The 19,530-nt window shown below is 41.4% G+C and overlaps 1 protein-coding gene across 2 annotated transcripts in view; it reads left to right on the top strand.

The window, feature by feature from the left end:
* LOC124615708 (titin-like) overlaps positions 1 to 18,790 on the top strand; it is a 108,638-nt gene extending 89,848 nt beyond the window's left edge. For both annotated transcript variants that reach the window (XM_047143752.1, XM_047143753.1), the window contains 8 exons: positions 10,459 to 10,682; positions 11,716 to 11,839; positions 11,927 to 12,184; positions 12,287 to 12,370; positions 12,453 to 12,612; positions 12,772 to 13,096; positions 13,179 to 13,548; positions 17,767 to 18,790. In XM_047143752.1, the coding sequence (XP_046999708.1) occupies positions 10,459 to 10,682; positions 11,716 to 11,839; positions 11,927 to 12,184; positions 12,287 to 12,370; positions 12,453 to 12,612; positions 12,772 to 13,096; positions 13,179 to 13,548; positions 17,767 to 17,885 (1,664 nt within the window). In that variant the 3' untranslated portion in view covers positions 17,886 to 18,790. The remainder of the gene's footprint in view (positions 1 to 10,458; positions 10,683 to 11,715; positions 11,840 to 11,926; positions 12,185 to 12,286; positions 12,371 to 12,452; positions 12,613 to 12,771; positions 13,097 to 13,178; positions 13,549 to 17,766) is intronic.
* The last annotated feature ends 740 nt before the right edge of the window (positions 18,791 to 19,530 follow it).

Below are 19,530 nucleotides of genomic sequence, written 5' to 3'. Positions count from 1 at the left end.
TTGTAGCTAATAAAATTTGATAATGCCATCAAGTTTACTTTTTATATGTCTGATTCATCAGCGTTGTCTTTGGTAGAGCTCTTGGTTGTATCCGTTTTGCCCGCATCTCGTGGTCGTGCGGTAGCGTTCTCGCTTCCCACGCCCGGGTTCGATTCCCGGCGGGGTCAGGGATTTTCTCTGCCTCGTGATGGCTGGGTGTTGTGTGCTGTCCTTAGGTTAGTTAGGTTTAAGTAGTTCTAAGTTCTAGGGGACTTATGACCACAGCAGTTGAGTCCCATAGTGCTCAGACCCATTTGAACCACCATTTGTATCCGTTTTGAAGATACCTGAACAGATAAGCCAAGTGGCTTACGTTCTGTAGTGCCTGTATTATACTATTACTTGTTTGCGATACTTTATTGAGGCGAGATCTATTTGGATGCCTGTTTTCCAATTGACGATTAGTATTTTTGGGCGCCAGTAAATTATATTCCTCTGAGCTTCAGTCCTTTTCAGCTGTTGTTGACCCCCTCCCATAGTTGTACTCTTACAGCGTATATTGTGTTCAGTAGCTTTCGAGGCAAAAACTGATTTGATGTAGTAATTTCAAATGGCTCTGGGCACTATGGGACTTAACATCTGTGGTCATCAGTCCCCTAGAACTTTGAACTACTTAAACCTAACTAACCTAAGGACATCACACACATCCATGCCCGAGGCAGGATTCGAACCTGCGACCGTAGCGGTCACGCGGTTCCAGACTGAAGCGCCTATAACCGCACGGCCACCCCGGCCGGCTGTAGTAATTTGTTACCGTTAGTGTATACAGTACGCTTTCCTTCCACGTCATTAGTGGCACCTGTTAACGAGTTTTGTCATGCTTGCCAATTTCAGTCCATATAATATGACAACGTAATCATGGCTACCGATCGTCGTATCAGTATTTATTGCAATCAAGAAAGTACTTAACGTTGGAGGTATTATCCTATATGGTTGATATTCGCCATCTGAAAGATATATTAGAACAACAGTTCTTTTGTAGCGGATGTTTCACAAAAAAAATTGAGAACTCTTAAAGAGAGCAACGAGCCGTGGTGTAATGCGTACTAATGTTTGTATTTAAATTTTTCACTGCTTATCTGATAGCTTGAACATCTCCTCCAAGCGATTATTTTCGCGGAAATTGAAGGCCAACGGTGGACTTAGATTCCGAATTCTCTCTTGTTATGAAGCTTAATCATTTGTAAGATCGCACTAATGCTGCTGAGAAGCGTACATTTTATCATTAAAAAGTAATAGCTTCAGCATCACAGTAACCAACAAAGGTTACGCGGTCCATTGCCTACTTGTCGGAAACCCAGTTGAGTTTGTGAAATATTGCCCTGTTCGTATATTATGAATAGTTGCTTATTTTGATTTGGCTCCTGCATGGTATATTGTGTGTTCATTATATGTGGCGAGTTAAAAACTACCGGACTATGACACGATCGCGGATACGCTCCTTTCACGGTCATTTGGCTACCAACTGTTTTATAATCCATCGGTTGTTCGTGTTAGCGTGAAATATTTCTTTGTTGTCTTGGTGCTCTTTTCAGAAGCAAGAAGCTAATGTATATGACAAGTTTAAAATTGGAGACAAATATTGCTTCTCAGAACTAGTCTCTTTTTTTATCCTTGTCAAAGTACCCAGGAAGCGTCTGTTTGATCGCCCCTCTCTTAAATTCCGGTGTAGCATTTGCGTAGGACTGGCAGCAAAGAAACTCTGAGGCACTAATAACGCCGCTATTATTGAGCGTTCTAAACCTAAAACTAACTCGAAATTAAGGAGGGTTCTATTATTTCTTCGTGAAATGTTATTCAGACAGCATTGTGAGTAAGCAAATAGAGAAGATCCAGTGGCAACGTGCAGCCTTTAAAGTCCGCTTCTTAGGAGATGTGCTCAGATGGCAATTGAAAGAGTAATACCCGCGAATGCTAAGGTGTTCAGATTCGAGTCAACATGTAATACAGTTGCACGAAACGTGTTTGTGTAGAGGGGTGTTGTTGAAGCTTTAATTCGTTAAAATAAAGCCGTTTTATGCTGCAGCTGCGGGAACAACCTTCGGAAATGAAATGATCGTATAGCGGAGGTCGAGACCCCATGTGATAATTGTTCGCTGCGTGGTGCGAGCCTTTCAGTTGGCGTCTTCGCGATGAAGATGGGTTAAAGTGAAAATGATCTCCAATCATGCCGGGAAAAAAAAACTGATCCATAGGCAGCGACCCTGACCCGTAGACCACGAGCTGCGGACCTCAATTCGGAATAGCATATAGATCTTTCCCGATGAAATCAGCTGGTTGTTATTTTCGTATTGATCTGTGAAGATTTCAGTTGTGGGACAGCCTTGTATAAGAAATACTCATGGGCTTTTCCTGTGGCGTAAGAAGCCGTGGAAACTGAAGTTATTAAAGAATGAGTCCAGATCTTCAAGGTAGTTAAGTCCACTTTTACTTTCAGCTAGTAAGTGCGTCTTCATAAGTCGCTGTAATTCCATGGCAGTACGCGCTTGTTAACTGGCCACTTTTTCAAATATTTAATGTGATAACTGAAATTTTAAAATGACTATAAGAATGAACAAGCTCCGCCGATATATACGCTTCATGAGAGATTTCAGCAAAGTTTTTTTAAACCATCAAAAATGATGCCATAGTCCACGATAAGTAAAGTACCCTGTCGAGTGTTTAACATTCGTAGTAAAACAAGAAGAATTAAACATATACTGTGTTCGCTGGAAAATTTGACGAACGCTCTCTGCGGCGACAGAAAATTGCTTGAGTCTCTATTTTAAAAACGAAAGGCGATTATGAAATGTGAATTAGGGCCGGAGTTACTTTCTGAAACGTGCGAAAGTATTTCAAATCTTCAAAATTACTGAAACCGTTTTCTCTCCTTCGTTGAAAACCAATATCCCCCTATCAGAGAGAGTTTCATTTACAACAATATATAATTTCTCAACACGTATGTTTTAAGTTTCTAAATAAATTCTACAAAAAATCAAACTACGTTAAGATAACTATAGTGCCTCTAAGCATGATCATTAAAATCAGTTCTTGATTTTAATGAAGGCCAAACTTTTTTCGTGAATTAGGCGAAATTTTCACGTCCAGAAGCGATCAGAGCACAATCACTTGTGGAACAGGAAAGCCAATGTAGGCTTCCATTTGTACACTGCCGGCGGGAGCAGTCTGCTTAGCAGTCAAATGACATTTTATTGCCTTTCGGGACGTGCCAATACTGCACAAAAAAAAATGTTAGTTATGATGATGCGAACGTGAGGACTATACCCAGTCTCGGAGCGGGAAATCTTTGAGTAGGCGCCGGGAATCGCTGCGCAGCAACAGAGGAGGGATATTGACTTATATAGGATTGTAGTGCAAGTTAAATACCTCTCTCGTATATGCTATTGTTTCATTCTTGAAATCCTAGTGCTTTACTGCGAATACATAACGCTAGACAAAACAAACATACTGCAAAATAAGTGTTTGACTATAGTTGTGTGTTCACGGTAGTAATAGCACTAGAAATTTGAAGCCAGGTAACCGATATACGTATATGATAAGCTGACAGGGAACCAGAATCACTGGCGTTATGCACATAAAGGCTTGTCACTTCGCAACTATTGATTGAAACGGCTCAATAGTCTTCAGTTTTTATTCTCCATTGAGGGTGATTACGAGCAGGCGTAGCTGATTTCGCCAGATTAGCATGCGGTTTTAAATTTCTCGTTTTCCCCAAATATCTTATGAAGAAATCGTTATTGCTTTTGTGGCATCACCAGCGATGTCTTGTGCCATTTTTGGTAACGGTATTTGCTCACGTTCATATAACATATGTGACAGAAGTAAGTGGAGCAGAGAGCAAGACACACAAGCTTGTTTCAGGATGGGAGTTATTTTAAACCAGTGCTCGTCGCATTAGGTCTCACGTGGTTTCCCTAAATGATTTAATACGTATGCCGTGTTGGTTGTTATGAAATGAACGCCGTCGATTTCAACTATTTTCAGTGTTTTAATGAACTTAGTCATCGATAGAGAAGTAAACCAAATTTATCGTTCCATCGGCGCTATTATTTGTTTGCTGTCCTGATATTTTTTAGGTGTTTGGTACCCTTGCATGTGTTTATATTATTCAGGTAAACTAGGTTTGATTCAAATACTCTTGGGATTTCCTGAGAAACTTTTGGAGGACAGCCAACGAAATTGTGCAGCAACGTTATTTTAATTTTGCAGTTTCGAACCAAAGATGAAGATAAAAATTATTTTGAAAAATGTTTAACAAGTAGTCCTTGGCGAACTAGTGAGAGATGGGGAATAAGGAATAATTACTACGGTATTTAGTTCAGTATAAAATGACAATCTCTAATACTTGAATCTTTTTCCATAGTTATACAAGTTTATGCTGTTTTGTCAATGCAACCACTAATTATGCTGTAGCCATGACTGATTTATCTTCTTCCCTACAATTTAGCATGAGCTGTAGTCATATACACCTTTCGCCCCCCACTCTCAACACACACTTGACTTCATGCACCTCCACCCTCTCGCCTTCCCTACCTTTTGCCTACCCCGTCCACTGTCTTTTGCTTACTCTATCCCCTGTAGCGCACTTCACTTCTGCCCTACCCCTTCCCCTGTAGCGCACTTCTGCTCACACCTATCCTCTTTAATTCCATTAAGCCCCCCTATATGCTCTTTTGCCCTGCTAAACCCTGTAGCACCCTTTTGCCTCCCCTCCCCAACCCCACTGTCGCCCTTTTGCCTCCCCTCCCCAACCCCACTGTCGCCCTTTTGCCTCCCCTCCCCAACCCCACTGTCGCCCTTTTGCCTCCCCTCCCCAACCCCACTGTCGCCCTTTTGCCTCCCCTCCCCAACCCCACTCGCCCTTTTGCCTCCCCTCCCCAACCCCACTGTCGCCCCTTTGCCTCCCCTCCCCAACCCCACTGTCGCCCCTTTGCCTCCCCTCCCCAACCCCACTGTCGCCCTTTTGCCTCCCCTCCCCAACCCCACTCGCTCTTTTGCCTACCCTTCCCAACCCCTTTTGCCTACCCTTCCCAACCCCTTTTGCCTCCCCTCCCCTATCCCACTGTCGCCCTTTTGCCACCCCTATGCCCATAGCGCAGCCCCCTCCCCGTAGCACAGCCCCCCTCCCCCCCACGCCTGTAGCGCACCACTCCCCAACGCCTCTGGAGCCCTTTTGCCCCTCCCCAACGCCTCTGGAGCCCTTTTGCCCCTCCCCAACGCCTCTGGAGCCCTTTTGCCCCTCCCCTCTCCAACGCCCGTAGCGCACCCCTCTCCTCTCCAACGCCCGTAGCGCACCCCTCTCCTCTCCAACACCGGTAGCGCACCCCACCCCACCCCTTCCCTCCCCTCTCCAACGCGCATAGCGCATCCCACCCCACCAACCGTAGCGCACCTCACCTCACCTCTCTCCAACAACCGTAGCGCATCTCACCTCACCCCACCCCTCTCCAATAACTGTAGCGCACCCCACCCCTCTCCAATAACCGTAGCGCACCCCACCCCACCCCTCTCCAATAACCGTAGCGCACCCCACCCCACCCCTCTCCAATAACCGTAGCGCACCCCACCCCACCCCTCTCCAATAACCGTAGCGCACCCCACCCCACCCCTCTCCAATAACCGTAGCGCACCCCACCCCACCCCTCTCCAATAACCGTAGCGCACCCCACCCCACCCCTCTCCAATAACCGTAGCGCACCCCACCCCACCCCTCTCCAATAACCGTAGCGCACCCCACCCCACCCCACCCCTCTCCAATAACCGTAGCGCACCCCACCCCACCCCTCTCCAATAACCGTAGCGCACCCCACCCCACCCCTCTCCAATAACCGTAGCGCACCCCACCCCACCCCACCCCTCTCCAATAACCGTAGTGCACCCCACCCCACCCTACCCCTCTCCAATAACCGTAGCGCACCCCACCCCACCCCACCCCTCTCCAATAACCGTAGCGCACCCCACCCCACCCCACCCCTCTCCAATAACCGTAGCGCACCCCACCCCTCTCCAATAACCGTAGCGCACCCCACCCCACCCCACCCCTCTCCAATAACCGTAGCGCACCCCACCCCACCCCACCCCTCTCCAATAACCGTAGCGCACCCCACCCCACCCCTCTCCAATAACCGTAGCGCACCTCACCCCACCCCACCCCTCTCCAACAACCGTAGCGCACCTCACCCCACCCCACCTCTCTCCAACAACCGTAGCGCACCTCACCCCACCCCACCTCTCTCCAACAACTGTAGCGCACCTCACCCCACCCCACCCCTCTCCAACAACTGTAGCGCACCTCACCCCACCCCACCCCTCTCCAACAACTGTAGCGCACCTCACCCCACCCCACCCCTCTCCAACAACTGTAGCGCACCCCACCCCACCCCTCTCCAACAACTGTAGCGCACCCCATCCCACCCCTCTCCAACAACTGTAGTGCACCCCACCCCACCTCTCTCCAACAACCGTAGTGCACCCCACCCCACACCTCCCCATCGTCCGCAGAGCTCTCCGCCCCTCCCCAACGCCTCTGATGCCTTTTTGCCCTTCCCCCCCTACCCAATGCCTCTGGTGCCCTTTTGCCCTTCCACCCCACCCCCTCTTGCACCCTGTTACTGCTCCCTCTAACACCCTTTGCCCTCCCCAACCCCTTTGTTGCTGCCCCCTATGAAAATTCTTCTTGCACCCACCCTGTTGCCACTCCTCCTCAAAAGCACCCCTGCGCCCTGTTTCTGCCGCCACCCACCTCCCAAGAACTCCTCTCGTGCTCTTTTGCCCCCTCCCCCCAAGAACTCCCCTTGTGCCCTTTCCCCCCCCCCACCCTGTCATTTCCCACAATCCCCCTCTTGTCATCCCACTGCTCCTTTCTTCCACTCTTCTTTTGTTATGCCACTCCCCCGCCCCAGCCTCTTGTCATGCCACTCCCCCCACCTCTTCATCGCTTTGCAATGATCCCCTCTCCACCCCTGTCTCCTCTATCTCCCTACCACTCAGCTTTGTTCCATTGATTATTTGCTTTCTCACACACAGTTGTGATCCAACTCTTCCATCAACTCTTCGACATCTTATTTTTTTTCTTCACAAGTAACACTGCTGCAGTACAGTAAATATTTCTTCTGCACACACACACACACACACACACACACACACACACACACACACACACGCACGTTTGAAACCAATGTCCAGTTGTGATTAAATGAATACATAGCATTTTGTTTTGTACAAATTCAGATAACTTACAATTAATTTATTTTTGTGTTGCATTTGCTTATAAATTGTATGTACATGATGGTTGAATAAATATATTTTAAAACCAAATGTTTTGTTATTTGTTATTCATTATATAATCCTATTCTTACTACACGCCACCTTGCAATGTGCACCAGATACTGGTTAATTAAGAATTCAGTTACTGTGAAGTGTAGCATTCTAACTGTAAAGTTAAAACAATCCAATATGTGCACTTTAATACATAATATAAAATTTATCCCAGCATTCAACAGTTTACTATGTAACTGTGAAGTTTGTCACATTCATTAAATAACGGTGTTGTTGGGGAGACTAGAATGCATATAAATTAAAAATGTAGTCCCTATAGAGAAACTTCGGAAGTAGATAGAAAATAATTGTAAAAACTGAGTTGTTATATACGTGGAACAAAGAGGTTTGTTGGGATTCATTTTGTGTTTTAACGATGGCTTCAATTTGCAATTTTTCCAACCTTATAACTATGAGCAATAAAACTGCTGAAACTAAGCTTTATTTCATCTTTAGTTCAGTAGGGAGGGAGGGCTTTGAGATGTACAGTATTGTCTTAAGAGACTGCTCTGTGGAAAACTGGGTGCTTATGAGTATATATATATGATGGCCAAATTATGTTGTTCAAGACAATTGTATTTGTGTGTAGATCTATATTGACATTGTGTCAGTGTGGACAAAAATGTTTTGATTCAAGAGTAGTGTGAAATGGGGAAAAATAATAGATAATTTTGAGAGAATGTGTATACCTGTTCCATCAACTTCAAAGCATTTCATTTGTCATCATTTACGGAAACCTTCCAGTTAATTAATGGAAATCACTCACTGGCTCACTCTGCTATGGGCCGAACAGTTCTCAACCAAACTGTGTAGGGAGGAAGAACCAATGGCTACCTTAATACATGCCTGAAAACATACTTATGCCTTATAAATAATAAAGAAAAATGAATGCAGGAAAACAGGATAGTGGGAAATGTCCATTCTAGAATAGTTCCCAGGTACATCAAGTTGCATACGGTGAAAAATGCACAACACATATCACTAAATTCTTGGTACAAAAGTCAAAAATTGAAAGTTATGACAAGCATTCACATTTTATGTTTTGTAAGTTTTCTCAGAGTGGAATGGTGATCTGACCACCAGCCCCTTGATATCCAATATCTATTCTAGATCATGATGACCAAGTTAATAAGTGGATCTGTCAATTGTGATAGTGTCACTTGTTTCTATGGATCATCATTGAGCATGAATTTTTTGATGTAATTCTCTTGTGCTTAAGAGGAAAAGAAAGAAAGAAAAAAAAAAAAACAACACAAGAGTTGGTGCAATGAAATTCAACAAGTCAAAATGAATTTCTGTTTCATCTCATTGGGATGAATTTACTCAATATACATTGTCAGTTCGTAAAACATGGGCAAATATTCATTACTTACAGAAAATAATTCTGCTTTCACGCATGTGGCATCTGGTTCATATATTGTAGTTACCGACGCCAGTAGGATAAAAACACACACACACTCTTTGATGGTTAAAAGTAGAAAATTTTTAAATGTGAATTTAAAGAAGCTTGTGAACAAATGAGGTGCCAACTGTACAGGGCACTCCAGGAGGAATGGTCAATGTTCAGGGATGATCATTTGTCGCAAAAAGTCTAGTAAACATGAGCTGTGAAAGGCATATCTTAAAAGGCTATGAGACTTCTTTGTCTTCAATACTGAGCAACAAATTTCTTCTACTGCAAGTGCTCTGCTTTCTATATGGACCAAAACAAGAAAAATATTATCCATTAGATAAGGGCTCTAAATTGCATACATTAAAAGCAATGAGCACTTGTTCAGCTTCAAGACTGTGAACACCTCTCCTACACAGAACAAGTGTTCATAGCTCTTAAGGTATGTGTTTTAGAGCCCATGTTTACTAGACATTTTTATCTTGTTTTGTTCCATTCTACATCCTCCCAAAATACGAAAAGCAAAGAGCTTGCAGTAGAAGAGATTTGTTTCACAACATCGAAGATCCCATAGCCCTTAAGGTATGCACGTTAGAGCCCATGTTTACTACACTTTTTTGCTTCAAATAGTTGTTACTGTAATATCCCGAAATATTGACCATTCCTCCTGGGACGTCCTGTATTGTATTATGGCAATGTTCGGCTACCTGTGGCTTATGTTCTATTTGTGAAAATGCAATAGAAAGCCATTTCCGTGTGGATATGTTTCTGCATTAAAGTTGTAAAAATTTATTCATTATTGTTACTTTTGTTTGCACATACAAGTATAAATATAAGGTTTTAAATGGCAAGGCACTATAATATAGTGAAAAAAGAAAGAAAGTCGTAGTACTTGGTGGAATTCATCAGAAACAGTAACACCACAACCTTCTCCACCCCCACCCTGTCCCATTTTTCTGAGTTGGCAATGTGAGCTAGATAGTGATAGCATACAGTGTCCAATAGTGAAGAATAATGCTGTTGAAAGGAATGATTGGGATTGTGCGCCATGTCTATGCATGAGAAAGATATCATTCAATGTGAAATTATAAGCAGCTTGTGGGCAAGAAACAAATCAAAATTATGTTTCTAGTCCACTCTAGCTTTTCAGCCAGCACTTCGTATTATATTTCAATAAGTTGTGGTACCATATATGTGAAGACAGTCCTATCAGTGCTATCTGTTTTTGTTATTCTAGGCTCACTCTAACAGTAGTTCCAGAATTTTTTTGTAGCTTGTATCGGATAATGAAAGGAGATAACTAATGTTTATAGGCAGAAGTTCCAGCTGAGACAGGAAGAAACATACTATTTAAAAACGTTTCAAACAGACTGACTTATGTAGCTTACTTGTGCATGTAGGTGCTCGGGAGGCAGCTGCTGTAAGACAGAGAGAGATTTTATGTACAGTCACTTTCATTATGTGTAATGTTCAGTGTAATCTATGTTTAATTTTCCTTTAGGTGGCAGTTGCTGTGAGGCCGAGAGAGATTTTATGTACAGTTGCTTTTGTTATGTGTAATGTACAGTGTAAACTATGTTTAATTTTCCTTTAGGTGGATGACAGAAATAAAATACAAGGTGGATGACAGAAATAAAATACATAAGAAATTTTAAATAAATATTGTCATTGTTTATAAATTATACTTAATGTCCTTTTCTTTATTGTTGCAGCATGCTTCCTTCAAGAAAGTGACATGTTTATGGATGCACTGAATGCTTCCACTAAGAAGGAACCTCGTAAGAGGAAAAGACGTATCAGTAATAGTAAAGATGTTCCTGAGCCAAAGAAAGATGGTACTGGAAAAGATGAAGAGTGCAGTAGGGATACCACACCACCAGAGTCTCCTGTACCTGATGAGAACAAATCTCCACCCATTGTGAAGCCAACATTTAAGGTAAATGAAAGAGGAAAAATATTAATTTGAGACTGACAATGAAAAAAATTCCCTTGAGAGTGACAATGAAAAACATTCTGAGTGCCAAATCTGTTGTTTGTCAAAAGAAATAAAAATAATGTATGTCTGTATTTAACACATTTTTACCCAAAAAAGTCATTCTAATATTACTAAATTTTGCTGCTTGCTGCATCACCACAAAAGAAAAAAAATAGTGCGACAAATTAGAAAATAAATACGTTTTTAGGAACATTCTAAGTCCCAGGAAGATTCTTTTTGGTTTTACAAGTTGATTTTTGCATAGGGGATAACAGTAACCAGCTACAATTAATGATAGTATTCATTTACACAAACAGTACTGTTGCCAGATTTGAATTGACAGTTTCATTTTCAGGCAGTTGTTCATGTTTATATTACATTTATTGTTTCTTACAGTAGTTGTTGACTGTTTCTCCACACAACTTACGTAAAGAACAACAAATGTAGTATCAACATGAGCAGCCATCTGAAGATGAAACTGTTGGTTCTGAGCCGATAATGGTGTTAATTGTGTAAATAAATAGTGTTATTAACAGTGGATGGTTGCTGTTTTCTTCTTTGTAAGAATCAAATGATCTTTTGTACAGTCTCACAAATGTCAGGAAGGAAGTTTTTGTTTCATGATATGACACACTGTGTTTTATTTGCGGTAACAGAAATTTAATAAAATACAGCATTACATTTTTAACTAGTTGAACAGCAGTCAACAAAAACACTTTCATATCTTGTAAATTTTGGAACTCCAGAGGAAAGAACAGCTTGGCACAATGACCATGCACTATCTACTAACACATGCTTTGAAGACTTTCTCCATGTTTTGGCACATGAGTTAGGCCTAGGGACTTGCAACAGACTACTGAGAACACAAAACCACTGACACTGTTTTGTGAAAAATGGCAATTAGAAAGTTTTCCATTACCTCTTTTCAATTCTTAGGTCAGTTTCAGCGGGAAATATTAAAATTAATGTTTATATTTTCTTATTATGTTTATAGTTTTACCAGGATACTTTGGAAACTGATGATGATAAACCATCGGAAGATAATCCAGAACGTGAACGAAACATGAACATTGAAACTGAAGCTTCAAAGGATAAGGAAGATGAGGAGAACACAAAATGTATGTAAATTGCATTAATATGTGTTGTACTCTTAGAAGTTTTTGGTTTTTGTGTGATTTCCTAATAAAGAGAACCTGTTATTTCAGCCACTGCAGAGGAAGTAGAGGATGTTTTGAAAGTTCCATTAGAAGAAAGTGAAAACAGAATAGTTACCAAAGAAGAAAATTCCAATGAGAGTACAGATGAAACCCAAAGTGATTCTTTGGAGGAACACTGTGTAAGGTTGCCAAAGGGTGTTCTAATTTATCATAAAACAAGGAAAGGGCCAAAGAAAAACGTGCGATGGAAAGCTGAGAAAGACCTGGAAGATGTGCGGTTCTTTGAATTGGATGAAACTGAAAGAGGTAAAACATTTAACAAGGATACTAATATTGGTATACAATAAAGACTACCACATGGGAAGCACTATGATATACTCTTTTTTTTTTATTTTTTTTTCCTTGCAGTGAATGTTACAAAAAATTTTATGGATATGAAGCAGATGGAAAGATCACACGAAAGAGAAGCTTTTCTTCTTGCAAGAAAACTGCGTAAGTAAAAACCTACTCATTGAAAATAACAACATTTTTGTCTAAATGATCCATTGTCTAAAGAACAAATTTTATGTTTTAGCTCAGGACGATATCATGGAAGAGAAAACTACGTGGCAGCCTTTAATACCCATTGATGTACCTACAAATTTAGTTGAACCAGGTAAAAATAGCAGGGAAAAGGAAATTCAGTATGCTCGCGAGAAGATTGTTCTTCAAGCGCTGTACTTCAGCAGGAGTATGTAAGTGAAGCACTGTGTTATTTGTCTTTAAATTGCTCTTTGAAACGTACTATGACATAATTTTGATTAAAATAATGTGATATCATTTCTATATTACTGTATTCTTAATAAGGATATGTACAGTGAAGATTTTTAATACTTTTTTCTTTTTCACTTTAGGATACCTGATTCTCCAGCAGAGCCCGATATGGAGATTCATGCAACCACAGATCCTGTAATCATACCATTAGATGATATCACTGGCAATCCTGATAGTGTGAATGATTTCCAGAACACACCATGGCCAGAACCTAAATTGGCCCCTCCATCCCCCCCTCATCAATATCCAGTACCCCAGCCACAATTTCCAACCTTCCAACAGCCTCAGCAATTTCCCCCTCAACCTGTGTTCCCACCACAACAAAATATACCCCCTGCAAACATGACACCACCTGTAGGAATGATGGTGCCTAACTCCATGAACACAGGTGGAGGAGACTGGAGGGTAAATTTTACAACCATTATCCAAATATTTTGAACGTTGTTGAAACATTATTTTATACTGACTAATTTGTTTTATTTTTCAGACTGGAGATGGAAAAATAGTTCCTATAAATGAAATGCCTGTCCCAATGGACATGTATAATCCAGGAATGCCACCAATGAATATGGGAATGCCACCAAACATTCCTGGCCCAATGCCTGAAATGAGTTTTGGCATGATACCAGATGAAATGAATCAGGGTGCACCTTATCCCATGCAGGGTTTTCCAATGGCAGGTCCACCAAATATGTTTGGTCCATACCGAGGTGGTGCACAAGGTCACAATATGCGTGGTCATAATATGGGAGGTGGAGGACGAGGAAGGGGTGGACGAGGTCAGTGGTTCAACCCCATTGGTGGTGGTGGTGGTGGCGGCGGCGGTGGCGGAGGTTGGCAGAGAGGTGGACGTGGAGGTAAGATCGCTGCATCATTATATCTTCCAGTATAAGTAGAATTTTAAAGAAGGATTGGACAGCAAGGTTCAGAAATGGCAGCTTAATGATCTAGCAGTAATTTTTAACAGTGTGTCATTTCTAATGTGCTATACCTTACAATCTGTTCATCTTGTTTTTGCTGCTGAGAAAGGTTATGATTCTACTGATAACATTCATTTCAGACTTATTCAGTTTTCATTTTCATGGTTTTGTTTTCATTTTCATTGTTTGGAAAATCATTGTTTCTACTTCCAACACTGTCGTAAATAAAAATTAATTCAGGTGCTCTATTACATATGTATTTGGCTTTTCCACTTCAAGTTTTTACTGGATGCTGAATTGTAACAAATAATATTTTCTTTTCATGTGATTTTGGCACAAACATTTAAAAACCAATAATTATTGATGAAATGTTTCTGATGTACCCCTGTCAGCCCAAAAATATTAAGACTGGATTAATAAACTTGTGCATCACATTAACTTGTATATTGGGAGTATTTTCAAAGAATTGACCCTTCATCTGAAATTCTGCACTTTATTGTTTTGTGATAGGTTCACATTGATAACACCATGTTTCGTTACCTGTGATAATTTTTTCCAGGAAATAATTGTTCACATTTTGCACTTGAGTCAAGTCGCAATAGGCATCCATTCTTCATTTTTGTTTGAAGTCGCAGTGTGTGGGAAAAACGATGCACCAATTTTTCTCTTGTTCAAATGATTTTGGAGAATGTCATGAATAATTGATTTAGAAACGTGGCTCCATAGTAATTTATGAAATGCCACAGCTGCATATCTGCTTCTCAACACTTCCTACTCACAATTGGCTGGTCAAATGCATGTCTGTTAGTAGGGCTGTTGATAAAATAGTGATGGATCAAAACTTTTTCCAAAAATATCGATATACATTGGTGGTATATTTTTTACAATATATTGATATCGAAATGGCAATATCGAGTGTCGGTATTTTTATTTTATATTATATTTTTTTCACAATTTGCAGTAAATATATGAAATTGTTCTCTTTAAATAGTAGTAGAACATAATGTTACTTAGGAGTCTTGCTACTTTTTGACTTCCCATCACATTCAGTCTTTCTCTCTGACTGTGTGAAGGATGTATAGGTGGCACAAAGAAGAAGCCCGATTGCAATGGGGGATGGTGGTGAGAATGGAATAACGAGATTTCCAATGTGGAGAAACAGCACACCAGTTGAGTTAAAAAACAATTTTTAACACAATTAGTGTGCTATTTCTTCACATTGGAGTTCTTCAAAAACAGTTGCTGAAAAAGATGACCATAATCTAAATGACAAGATTGGCTTTTGTGGTGGATGGAGACATGTGAGGGGATATGCCGACATAATCAGTGCTCAGCACTACAACAAAAACTGCAACATTTAACTTCGCCACACAACTTTGACACTAGAACTGCTAGGTTGCTGGCGTGTGCAGAAATGAAAAAAAAAAAAAAAAACAGGGAAGTCGGCATGACGTATTTCGGACAAATCTGATGACAGATCCATTGGACACCTTATGTTGTGCCACTTATGCGCAGTTACCAAAGTGGTTATCGCCAGGCAGGAACGTGCGTCGTTTTCCTATCAATTCCTGCTCTAAGGGGAACAAGCAGTCAGCTAACTTTTTGATTATAGAACATCTAATACACACACACTTAAATATACAGATCTAAAACTGGCAGTATAGTTACAGTGTGTGGCCCATACTTTTATAGGGCTATATATATATGGTTATAATAGAGGGAAACATTCCACGTAGGAAAAACATATCTAAAAACAAAGATGATGTGACTTACCAAATGAAAGTGTTGGCAGGTCGACAGACACACAAACAAACACAAACATACACACAAAATTCACAAGAGGTGGTCTTTAAATATGTCTGCTTGTGTCTGTATATGTGTGGATGGATATGTGTGTGTGTGTGCGAGTGTATACCCATCCTTTTTTCCCCCCTAAGGTAAGTCTTTCCGCTTCCGGGATTGGAATGACTCCTTACCCTCTCCCTTAAAACCCACATCCTTTCGTCTTTCCCTCTCCTTCCCTCTTTCCTGATGAGGCAACAGTTTGTTGCGAAAGCTGAATTTTGTGTGTATGTTTGTGTGTCTGTCGAGCTGCCAGCACTTTCATTTGGAGGCCCTGGACGACACCAACCACTTTCTCGAACGCCTGGAATCCTTACCCAATCTGTTACCCCCAGAAACCATCCTTGTAACCATTGATGCCACTTCCCTATACACAAATATTCCACACGTCCAGGGCCTCGCTGCGATGGAACACTTCCTTTCACGCCGATCACCTGCCATCCTACCTAAAACCTCTTTCCTCATTACCTTAGCCAGCTTCATCCTAACCCACAACTTCTTCACTTTCGAAGGCCAGACATACCAACAACTAAAGGGAACAGCCATGGGTACCAGGATGGCCCCCTCATACGCCAACCTATTTATGGGTCGCTTAGAGGAAGCGTTCTTGGTTACCCAAGCCTGCCAACCCAAAGTTTGGTACAGATTTATTGATGACATCTTCATGATCTGGACTCACAGTGAAGAAGAACTCCAGAATTTCCTCTCCAACCTCAACTCCTTTGGTTCCATCAGATTCACCTGGTCCTACTCCAAATCCCATGCCACTTGCCTTGACGTTGACCTCCACCTGTCCAATGGCCAGCTTCACACGTCCATCCACATCAAATCCACCAACAAACAACAGTACCTCCATTATGACAGCTGCCATCCATTCCACATCAAACGGTCCCTTCCCTACAGCCTATGTCTTCGTGGCAAACGAATCTGCTCCAGTCCGGAAGCCCTGAACCATTACACCAACAACCTGAAAACAGCTTTCGCATCCCGCAACTACCCTCCCGACCTGGTACAGAAGCAAATAACCAGAGCCACTTCCTCATCCCCTCAAACCCAGAACCTCCCACAGAAGAACCCCAAAAGTGCCCCACTTCTGACAGGATACTTTCCCGGACTGGATCAGACTCTGAATGTGGCTCTCCAGCAGGGATACGACTTCCTAAAATCCTGCCCTGAAATGAGATCCATCCTTCATGAAATCCTCCCCACTCCACCAAGAGTGTCTTTCCGCCGTCCACCTAACCTTCGTAACCTCTTAGTTCATCCCTATGAATTCCCCAAACCACCTTCCCTACCCTCTGGCTCCTACCCTTGTAACCGCCCCTGGTGTAAAACCTGTCCCATGCACCCTCCCACCACCACCTACTCCAGTCCTGTAACCCGGAAGGTGTACACGATCAAAGGCAGAGCCACGTGTGAAAGCACCCACGTGATTTGCCAACTGACCTGCCTACACTGTGAAGCTTTCTATGTGGGAATGACCAGCAACAAACTGTCCATTCGCATGAATGGACACAGGCAGGCAGTGTTTGTTGGTAATGAGGATCACCCTGTGGCTAAACATGCCTTGGTGCTCGGCCAGCACATCTTGGCACAGTGTTACACCGTCCGGGTTATCTGGATACTTCCTACTAACACCAACCTCTCAGAACTCCGGAGATGGGAACTTGCCCTGCAGTATATCCTCTCTTCTCGTTACCCGCCAGGCCTCAACCTCCGCTAATTTCAAGTTGCCGCCGCTCATACCTCACCTGTCATTCAACAACATCTTTGCCTATGTACTTCCGCCTTGACTGACATCTCTGCCCAAACTCTTTGCCTTTACAAATGTCTGCTAGTGTCTGTGTATGTGCGGATGGATATGTGTGTGTATGCGAGTGTATACCTGTCCTTTTTTCCCCCTAAGGTAAGTCTTTCCGCTCCCGGGATTGGAATGACTCCTTACCCTCTCCCTTAAAACCCACATCCTTTCGTCTTTCCCTCTCCTTCCCTCTTTCCTGATGAAGCAGCCGTTGGTTGCGAAAGCTAGAATTTTGTGTGTATGTTTGTGTGTCTATCAACCTGCCAGCACTTTCGTTTGGTAGGTCACATCTTCTTTGTTTTTAGATATATATATATGTCAGATTCTTGATGTTTTTAAAAATATCAACTGTCCTAGTCATTAATTCAAGCTGTGACTGTAGTTACTGAGCTGATATGATGATGCAAGAAATAAAATAGTCTCAGAACTTTTTGGATAGTCAATGTAGTCTTACTCTTCCTTTCAATATTACTGATAAATATACTAAATAATATGCTCTTTCTCTTTTGCAGGTAGAGGAAGTTGGAATGGACCAAGTAGGACACCCTGTAAACATTTTAGAAATGGTTATTGCAGACAAGGTGATAAGTGCCCTTTCCTGCATCCGGGTGTTAATGGCCCCCAGTATTAGTGCAACAAAGTGCTGTCTGTGTCATGTTGGTGCTCTTATTGTGGATAATTCGCTATGCAATAAAGATTGAAAGTAGTGCAACTCTTAACACAAACTTGTCTTCATACCAGTTTCATTCGAAGTGCAGAGTGACGTGATGACTGGTTAACCTGGTGCTATTTGTATAAAATGTTATAAATAAAAACTGACTGACAAGAGTCAGATGTGTAGAACATTCCATTATGTACAGTCAGTTAGTCCATTTGGACCACAACTTCAAGCAGAGACTGATATTTTAATTAAGCAGGCGTCATTCAAAACTGTTACTGAACTTTTTTTCATTCTTTGCTTGTTGATCTGGGATTTTATAAGAAAAGTTATATAACCAAAGGATAATGAGTAAATTACATTTTTTTTATATTTTAAGAGATTGCAGAATTTATGTATGTAAATTGTAATGCATAAGTGCAGAATGTAAATAGTATATTAATTATGTTATTTGTATATAATTGAAAAGTATTCATTTTTGAATACGATTTTGCATGAACTGATAACTACTAAAATGTTGTATGTTGTGCATACGAAGAAACATAGAGGCAGCATTGCCAGTCTTGGGCAATTTTTTTATTTTATTGTGTGTGAATAACAAATTTTAACAAACATAATACAAGCTTAGTAGTTTATTATACAGCAGTCATTATAATTTAATGTATTCATCATTTTATGATGATATTTATTACAGTCACATTATTTATGTACTTGCTTTAGGTGGGACTGCTGTAAATGTTGATTACTAAGCATCAAAGAAGTACAAATTAGTTGTAAGTGTAAAATGCCTACTTGATGTTAAAATATTGTTCTAATCCTCATTTGTGAAAGATGCCATGCTTAAACAATATACAATCAACAGACTTCACTTTTTGTGAAATAAATTTTTGTTATAAAAAACTATATTTTTTCATACTTGAAACTAATATGTAAACCCTCATGAAGATGACCAGCTGAATATCAGACCCTGTTAGCACTGATTATCAAACATGTCTATAAAGCTAGAGGAGAAAAAAAATCAATGTTCAAATGTTTTCTTTCGACAGTGCTGAAGGATTTTCAATGCACATACATGAGGTAATTCAATAACATGTATTTGAGTGTTCTACCTCACCTCGGATTATTGTCTACTTACTGACTTCGCAAATGCTTTACTCTATTTGCAGAAATGCAGTCGGATAGATTCATCAAAAACCACCAATTTTTGGCAGTTACAAGACCCCCCCCCCCCCCTTCTCCATCATTTTCAAGGCATGAATTGCTGTTGTGCATTGTAAGCCCTCAGCTGGTGCTACAGATGATCAACACTAGTGCTACTGACTGCTAGAGATAACTACCTACTTCATCTGCTGTCTATACATCTTAGTGGTAGCTATTTCTGACAGGCGGTGGCTCTAGTACTGATTACATGCAACTTACCTTATTTGGCCTCATATATGATCTGCACCAGGACGACCACATACACTGTTGATTTATAATGCAGATCACAGTCTATGCCTTGAAAATGACTTGGGGGGGAAAAGGGAATTTTCTGCTGAAAAATGAAGCTTCTTGACAATATTACTCATCTGCATGTTATTAGTTACTAAAACATTCTTTGCACTGAGAAATGCTTAAA

The sequence above is a fragment of the Schistocerca americana genome, chromosome 5 (genome assembly GCF_021461395.2).
Source record: "Schistocerca americana isolate TAMUIC-IGC-003095 chromosome 5, iqSchAmer2.1, whole genome shotgun sequence".
In the NCBI taxonomy this organism is placed as follows: domain Eukaryota; kingdom Metazoa; phylum Arthropoda; class Insecta; order Orthoptera; family Acrididae; genus Schistocerca; species Schistocerca americana.
The sequence above is the reverse complement of the archived record's forward strand: the minus strand, read 5'-3'. Positions and strand labels throughout refer to the sequence as shown.